The 8,168-nt window shown below is 30.9% G+C and overlaps 2 protein-coding genes across 2 annotated transcripts; one reads left to right on the top strand and one right to left on the bottom strand.

Moving 5' to 3' along the window:
• Positions 1 to 75: 75 nt before the first annotated feature.
• LOC118761447 lies at positions 76 to 698 on the bottom strand. Its single transcript, XM_036499337.1, has 2 exons — positions 556 to 698; positions 76 to 524 (listed from the first exon to the last, which is right to left on the bottom strand). The coding sequence occupies exons 1-2, from the start codon at positions 655 to 657 to the stop codon at positions 126 to 128; spliced, it is 501 nt and encodes a 166-aa protein (XP_036355230.1). The 5' UTR covers positions 658 to 698; the 3' UTR covers positions 76 to 125.
• A 2,837-nt stretch (positions 699 to 3,535) lies between these two features.
• LOC115229756 (probable endonuclease 4) lies at positions 3,536 to 4,571 on the top strand. The gene is given in 4 exon segments (XM_029800056.2): positions 3,536 to 3,748; positions 3,798 to 4,211; positions 4,213 to 4,349; positions 4,388 to 4,571. Coding segments are annotated over 4 exon segments (948 nt in total).
• The last annotated feature ends 3,597 nt before the right edge of the window (positions 4,572 to 8,168 follow it).

Raw genomic sequence — 8,168 nt, forward strand, 5'->3', positions numbered from 1 at the left:
AATGAAATCTAATAATAATAAAATAATTTACTTAAGTCATTAAACAAGAATTAGCACACCATAAGAAAATAGGAAAATTGATTTACTATTACAATTAGTAAAACAAATATTAGCAGAAAATGTAATTAAGGAAGTTTGATTGCTTTTGCCCAGGGGTTTGATATGTTTTTGTTTCTTTGTCTACATCTAATGTTTAGTTGTCCGTTAAAATCCATTCCCCGGATATCCTCTAGTGTGTCTTCAGTGATTGCCTTTGGGTAATAAAGGAGACATTTAGCTGATTTTGTTCGAATTGACTTTTTAAGAACTGATCTTGTCAAGTCCACATTGGGCAGTTTAGTGCTTGTCAGGTTTAGACCAGTATCAACCTTTAAATAAACAAATGTTTTTACTTTAGCTTTAATGTGGTCATAATTGCCAGATATATTACCAATAAATAGGTTTGTTGAGTTATAATCTTTTTGATATACTGATACTTTCCTCGTTTTCATTTCAAAACTATCCAAGGGAAGAATAGACATACTCTGAAAAATATTAAAGAATAAAAATAATGACTGATTTCAGCTTTGGTTTTACTGATTTTGGTCTTGAATCAAAAAGCCTATAATCGTCTCGATAGGTAGTTTCTTCGGAATGCTTTGGTGGATTTGCTCTCATAAACCGTTCGGTTTGAAATACTTGTGATTGATATATTATTGGTTGTGCGCTCGAATCATAATTATAATACATTTCTCACTTTAGCGTCGGTTGAGAGCTTATAGTTGAATTAATAGAAAATCAGTCATGCCAATAAATCCAATTAATTGACGTCAAGATTGGTTGCCGAGATCCATATTAAAAACTTTAGATTTGTTCATTTCTATTGAATATAGATAGTTTTTATTTGTATGCAACCAGTATTTTAGTAAAATTATTAAATTTTTTTAATATTCATCAAGGATGTAGATTCATAAGAATTAACTTAAACGGACAAGTTTTGATATCGAAAAATTGGAAAAAAATTTAATTAAATCAATTTTTTCGATTCGATTATAAAATACAATTTTCGTTCGATTTATTTTAAAGGATGTTTCTATGTGATAAACAATAAATAAGATATTCGATTTTTAAATTATACGTTTATCTGAGGAGCTTTAACATCTAAACCGCAACCATTAGGGTTAATTCCTAAATATTTGCGGTAAAGCTCAAAATATGGACGTTTAACCTGGAAGCATTCGCGTTTGAACTGTAAAAAAGAGATCAAATCATGTAAAAATTCACTTTTGCTGTCAATAATGTTTATCGGTTTTTATACACGCTCTCAAATCGATTTGTTTAGAATCTAACTTTATTTTTTCAATAAATATTTGAATAATTCTTTTACGCTAATAGTAAAGTCACATAATTTTCCTGAAGTTCTAATGAAATTTCATTAAATTTTCCAAAAATCTTAGTCAAATGAAAAATTTCTTTCTTTTCGATACAATTAAATCTGCTAAATTTTTATCACCCACAAGAGTTAGAAAATTTACGATTGTGTCAACTAATATTGAAAATCGTTCTAGCGCATTTCCCCTTGATAACCATCGTACCTATCAAATAAAATTGGAGACTATAACTTCGGTGTGAAGCATCAGACGGACATATGTTTCTTTAGTTTCATAACAAAATTTTCTAAAACGACAATCATACTTGCTGTTTGCTTTAATTTTATGTAGTGAATAGATTAAGGCAGTTTATGTCTAAAACTGCAGAGTTCCAAGCTCAAGAGAAAACCCGGTTCTTTTCCAATCCGTGAGAGTAACGTAGGATTTTGATGATGAGGACATGTGAATTGGCGCGTGAGGAGAGAAAGGTAGGGAGGACCATATCCAGCGGCGAACGTACTCCAACTACACCAAGGCGTAGAGGTAATTTTGCAACTAGTCCATTCAACTTCGTCAAAGCATATGTTTAGAATTTTTTCAGAGGCCAACTTCAGAGAAGTATCGAAGCGACTTTAGCAGCCAGTCTTCTGAGGACGTTGCCAATAACAATAGGACGTATCTCACCGTCTTTTTTGCACTAAAAAGGAGCTCTCTAACGATCACAGGAATGTCTCCTTTGATCATGTGGTGGACCAAAGCAGTAAGCACCCCACTCAGAGACCAGCCAGCCTCATGGCCGGAGCCCGAAACCAAGTCCTTTAGATGGGTAGGACGTAGGTCGTCGAATGCCCCCATTGAAAGAGGAAATGCATGCGAGGATCTCTTCCATAAGTACTTTCTTTGAAACCAAATGGTGTCTATGTAGAACGCAATGTATATAAATCACATTTGGACTATTTTTTTAATTATGTTGCAAATCATTTATACTTCCAGACCATAGACATTGCACTGTTCCCCAAGAAACCAAATTTTCACATGGAATCTTTTTGCCATCCAAAAATAATTTAACTACAGAAAAATAGAAAATCCAGTCGTATCAGTTTCTAAATATTTGATCCTTAACGCTAATATTTAGGAATTAACGCTAATGGTTGCGGTTTTGACGTAAAAGCTTGGAAAACGCTATATATAAGAGTTGACAAGCACAATATGTAGAAAAATCTAAAAAGCTTGCCCCTATTGTTATGTGTGATGAAAGAAAGTTAATTCTCTGAAGATATTTTTCATATAAAATGAAAAATGAAGAGTGCAAATATTTAAACATTTTATCAAATAATCTCGAGCAATAAACGCTAAAATGGGGTTAAACTCATTTATTTTTGAAAAAATAATGCCCCTTGCCATAGCTAGCGAGTAATAACAGAATATATAAAAGATATAAAATATAAAATTCTTGATTGGCCGTTTTAATCACTTAGTCTCAATCTAATTGAGTATATTTTGGTAATGATAAAGACTAAATTATTGCAAAAGCTGCCAAAAAAACTTGAATTATTTGGAAATAAAATTATTAGGAACATGGGAATCAATACTGATAAAATACCCAGAACATTTAATTTAATTAACCAAGAAGCATAAGCTTAATAAATTGTAATATTATTATTAAAAGCACTCCCGAGAAGTCATAAAACTAATTAAGCTTCCCTTGTGCCGCGTGAACAACAATACTGTCCCACAAACCTTCTCCAGGTGCCTCTCCTCTTTTCCAATTCTCTCAGGTTGTCGAGATCATCAGCAGTGTTAAAGCTCCCAAATGAAAACGTAGGGGACGTCGCAAAAGTTGTAAAACGCAAAAAAGACGTATCCAAAACAGACAGAGGTACGTCACCACCTCAACCAAAATCTAGACGAGATAAATTGTAAACAAAAACTTAAAACACAATTTTGAGCAAACTCTTTAATCAAGTATTCTTTACTGTAAATAAATAATCTTTTACTGTATTTAACAGTTATTTTTCAATAATATTACTTTATAATAGATTGGAGCGATTGTTCGTTGTATGGTGTCGAAGTTAAGTTCTAAAAATAACAAAAAAAATACAAAAACGGAAAGCATATTAAAATTCATTAAAAATGATAAACCAAAGCCTCTTAACATTCGAGATATTCTACAGAAATATCCAAAAATGGCTTCAACTAAAGTGCAAAGATTCATCGGCGGACATGTTTCCTGCTCACGTAAATGGAAAATTAATTTTTTAGCATCCTTTAAGTCCTCCGTTATTGAAGCCTTGAGCATTGGTGCAAATTGTTTTGCCTTATACCTTAAATCAAGCAGGCAGTGGTCCTCTAAAATCGTTTCAGACAAGGATGCTGCTGACTTTAAATTGATATGCAAAGTAAAACCTTAATTATACTAATTATTCCTTGATGATTCTTATTCTTTAGGAAAAAAGTATTTTACTTGACAAGATTGTCCCTCATGGGTCACTTTTACTAAACTGTGGTTCTCCTAAACCCGATGTCTTGGATAAAAGTCGTTCAAGTCTTATTGAAGAGCTTAAAATTTGTCAAAAACTTGGAATTAGTCTCTACAATTTTCACCCCGGTAATTTCCCTTTTAGAAACCACATAGGATCAACTCTTAACAAAATCAGTCGAGCAGAATGCATTGCAAAGATCGCGATGTGTGTAAACGAGGCAATCGAAGCCGTAAATGGTGTAGTCATTCTCTTGGAAAATTCTGCTGGCCAAGGAGGAAGTGTCGGACACACGTTTGAAGAGTTAAGACAAATTATTGATCAAATCAAAGACAAGTCTCGAATTGGGATTTGCTTTGATACTTGTCATGCTTTTGCTGCTGGTTAGTTTTGACATATTTGAGGTCGAAGGTTATGATATTTCTACGGAATCAGGCTATCATTTGACAATGGAGGAATTTGACAAAGTTATTGGATTAGATTTCCTCAAGGCCTTTCATATTAACGATTCTAAAGGTATGTTTTGAAATTTCTACTTGAAGGTGATCTCGGATCAAGAATAGACCGACATGAGACCATTGGGAAAGGAAAGATTGGAATTCATGCATTTGAATTACTTTTAAATGATGGTAGGTTTGAGGATATTCCAATGGTTCTTGAGACGCCATTAAAAAATGGGGAATTTAGTGATTATTCTCATGAGATTAAAATTTTAAAGTCTCTTATTATTCGTGATAACTGATTTTTATTTTTTTTGGAATTATTAACTAAATTTACTGATTAGTTTTAAAATTAGCGGACCGCGGGGCAAATTTGGCCCCAACAAATTTTTCTATCAAACACGACTCGCGGGTAATTTTAGTAAAGTATTTATACATACAATTAAATTGAAAATTGCTAAATAAATTTTGGAAAACAATTTATCTAAGAGGAAACTAGTCACAAAGTACAAGGTGATCCGTGTTTTGGCTATAAACAAGGAAAAAAAGACTCACTGTTCTTCTATTCCGCGTTTTCTAAAAATGCATAGATGGCTGGAAAGACTTTTATGAGTTGAGGCTAATAAATGAATTTTTTGCAAAAACAAACGAAAAATATTATTGTTCTTGACAATGCGGGATGCCATAAAACTCTTGAATGTTTAATATTGAATTTTTTTAATTAAAAAACAAACTTATGTAAAACAAAAAGAACATGAAAGAAATGCTTGCTAATTTAAATTAGTCGCTGAGCGTATGGACAGCCAATTCCTACGCAATATCACGAACGAAGCTTATGGACAGCCAATTCATTGAAAAAGCCAGCTCGTTTCACGACCGTTATGACTCCTCCTAGAGATGGCTGAACTTCTCTCTGAGAGTAGTTTGAGAGGCTTTGGGTTCAATTACCTCACTGGTTTCGAAAGCCAGAGGGATGAAGCAGCAGGTATCGTCCCATTATGCTCGATTGTTATTTCTTTAAATTGGCCAGTATTTGGTTGTTCTAGGCAGAGAACGAACAACAATAAAAAAATGCCTTCACCATAAAATATGTTGTTTAATAGTTTAACCTCGTTTATATCGATCGCGATTTTGATATGAAAATAACAAAATTTAATAGTAGTGAACAAAATGAAACCCTTGTAAAACTAAAAATAAAAGTTGTATTTGTTTGAGATCTCCTTTTTGTCAGGAATAATTCTAGTCAATGACACTATTTTATTATTCTTTGGATTGAAATTTTTTAACTTTAGACTGATATTAGCATTGACCATATCTGGACTTTTCTGCGCCAATTTGTACACACAAGACTTTTCCTGATAAATTTTTGATTGAGGCTAGTTCTAAGAATGTGGAGTATTGAAAAGATATAAATATAAATAATAACAAAGAATTATGGGAATAAGTTGAAATCATATTGCGATAAAAAATCACCTTTTAAACAGAGTCTTAGTAATTTATAACTCCGGAATGGGTAGGACATATACTATTATTTTAAGTGAAGAGTTAATTTTTAATTAATTGTAGGTAGGGCCGAAGAATTGTCTTCAATATTTTTTTTTCTTGTGTGCTATGTCCAAGACGCTCTAGTTCTGCTGTGAGTCTTCACTGATGACGCCGTCACTCGTCAAGCCTTTTAGCATCGTAGATGCATGGAACCTTCCGCCAGATGGACAGTGGCCAAACTCAAACGCAAGACCTAGGTCACTAACGCTCAAGAACTAGCCACTGTACCACCAGATTGCGATAAATAAAAAAATCTCAAAACAAATGGAATTAAAGAAACAAAGAAACTAAAATTCTTATTGAAGGTGATGAGATAGTATTGTCACTTCTGAGGCTACGTGAGTTGAGGCTAATAATCTCTTCCGATAATTAAACTTTTTAGAGTGTTCAGTATAAAATACGGGTATATTTGTTTCCGTACGATCCAGCCATCTTTTTCAAGTTTTTAGATTTTCAGAAAGGATCTGTTATATGTGTTTGGAGCTTAATAATCTCCAGTTTCTTGTTGGTTATTGAAACCGGAATTAGTAACTAATATTATTTGAATCACGAAAATACAAAATAAGATATTTTTTACAACTTCTATTTATTAATTAAAAAATTAGGCATTCATTACTCTAATTTTAAAAGTTTCCTAAGATGAATTATTCGGTTTGTATGAGCGTAAAATGTAGCCAATGTTTCGTTTACAGCCTAATGATAATATTAAAGTGAAAGCCTCAGAATGTCTTTTGTAATTATCTTGATTGCGATTAACTTCTTTCTGTTGTTTCAGAGCTTCAAAAATTTGTTTATTTTTTTCATTTTTTTTCTACAGTAAAAATAGAAAAAAACTTTAGCCTTCTGTTTTTGATCACATCTGAATATCCATTTTTTAAATAATTTAGTAAGCTGATGTTGACGAACAATAGAATATGTTTTTTTCTGTTAAAAATTAAACATAAAGAATACCAATCGGATATAGTGGATAAGAGATCTTTTAATAATTTTTGACGCTCTTTTCTGACGGAAAACCTCAATTGAACACTTTTAAAAATATTATTTAAAAAAACTCTTTGTTTTTTAGCACTTGCAAATTCACGGAAGTATTTCTGAATTTTCATTGCTGCGTAATTTTCACGTCTATTTTGAAATTCTTTCTATATTAAAAATATAGTGAGCTAAGTTACATAGCTAATGAAATTTGACTTTTGTTCGTTTGGTAACTCAATTTCTGTGTTTTCACTTAATTTAATAATTTAAAAGTATTTAGTTTTATATAATTTTAAATACCTGCTTATGGAAGTTTCACTTTTGCTTCTATTTTCAATATTACTCCTAATTTGATTTAACTATAACAGTTTACCTCTTTAAATAAATCTCTTTAGGTTTCAAATTTAAAAGACTTTCTAAGAAATTGTAAAGAGAACGTATTTGTTTGAGTAGAACAATTTCTCTTTTTTGAAGGATTATGATTTTGCCTTGTTCACATCCATACAAACGTATAGGGCGGCCTTTTTTTACAAAATGCATTGTTACAGTATTTCTTTTGATTAATATTTCGAATTATTTTTAAGGCATTCTCCTAATGATTTTGCGTTTAAATTAAAAAATAAAAACAAATTTATCTAATAATAAATACTTTGAGATTTAATTTAATTTGATTTTCATATTCAAGCTTTTCTATCAGAATTAGTAAAAAAAATTGTAAAAACACCAATTTTTTCTTCTAAATGTTTTACTTTCTTATTACTTAACGTAAGTTCATTTTGTGCACAAATTTTTGATTTTTCAGATTCATTTTTGTTTTGTTTCAAGTTTTTAAATTCAATTTGAATGTTGGCAAGTTGATTCAATAACAGATTTTCTGCTGATGTAGAGCTATACAATTATTTTATTGCAATAAACCTTGTTTTTTTATCGAACTGTGTAGCAATACTAACCACTTCTTTCAATCTTTCACATTCATTGTAATAAATGTCAATTTGCAACAACAATTCCTTTATGATGGTACTTTTTGTATCTGAATCCATATCTCTAGTTTTATTAGAATTTTATTGAATAGTACATATCATTAATATTTAACATAGTTCTACTTTTATGAAATATTGCGCATATAATATTTTTAAGTGAACGTCGATAATTTAAAGAACATAATACGTCAATACATTATAAATTTAATAAGATCATGAACGAAATATTCAATTTTTCAGAATCAATATTTTTTCAAAACGTTAAATTTTATAAAATTTATTATTACGCTATAAAAATAAAAATTACAAATTTTAAGTTCATTTTAATTAGCTTCAAGAATCCTCAGCATGAGTCTTTTAAAACATAAATCTCATTGCACTTTTAAACAATTTTTCTGAAAT

This window comes from Octopus sinensis, unplaced genomic scaffold (assembly GCF_006345805.1).
Source record: "Octopus sinensis unplaced genomic scaffold, ASM634580v1 Contig13666, whole genome shotgun sequence".
NCBI classification, from domain to species: domain Eukaryota; kingdom Metazoa; phylum Mollusca; class Cephalopoda; order Octopoda; family Octopodidae; genus Octopus; species Octopus sinensis.

Excerpts from the sequence above, each read along its gene's own strand:
- LOC118761447 (XM_036499337.1), bottom strand. The coding sequence starts at position 657 with ATGAGAGCAAATCCACCAAAGCATTCCGAAGAAACTACCTATCGAGAC. Across the intron at positions 525-555 it reads TAAAACCAAAGCTGAAATCA|AGTATGTCTATTCTTCCCTT; the intron begins GTCATTATTTTT and ends AATATTTTTCAG.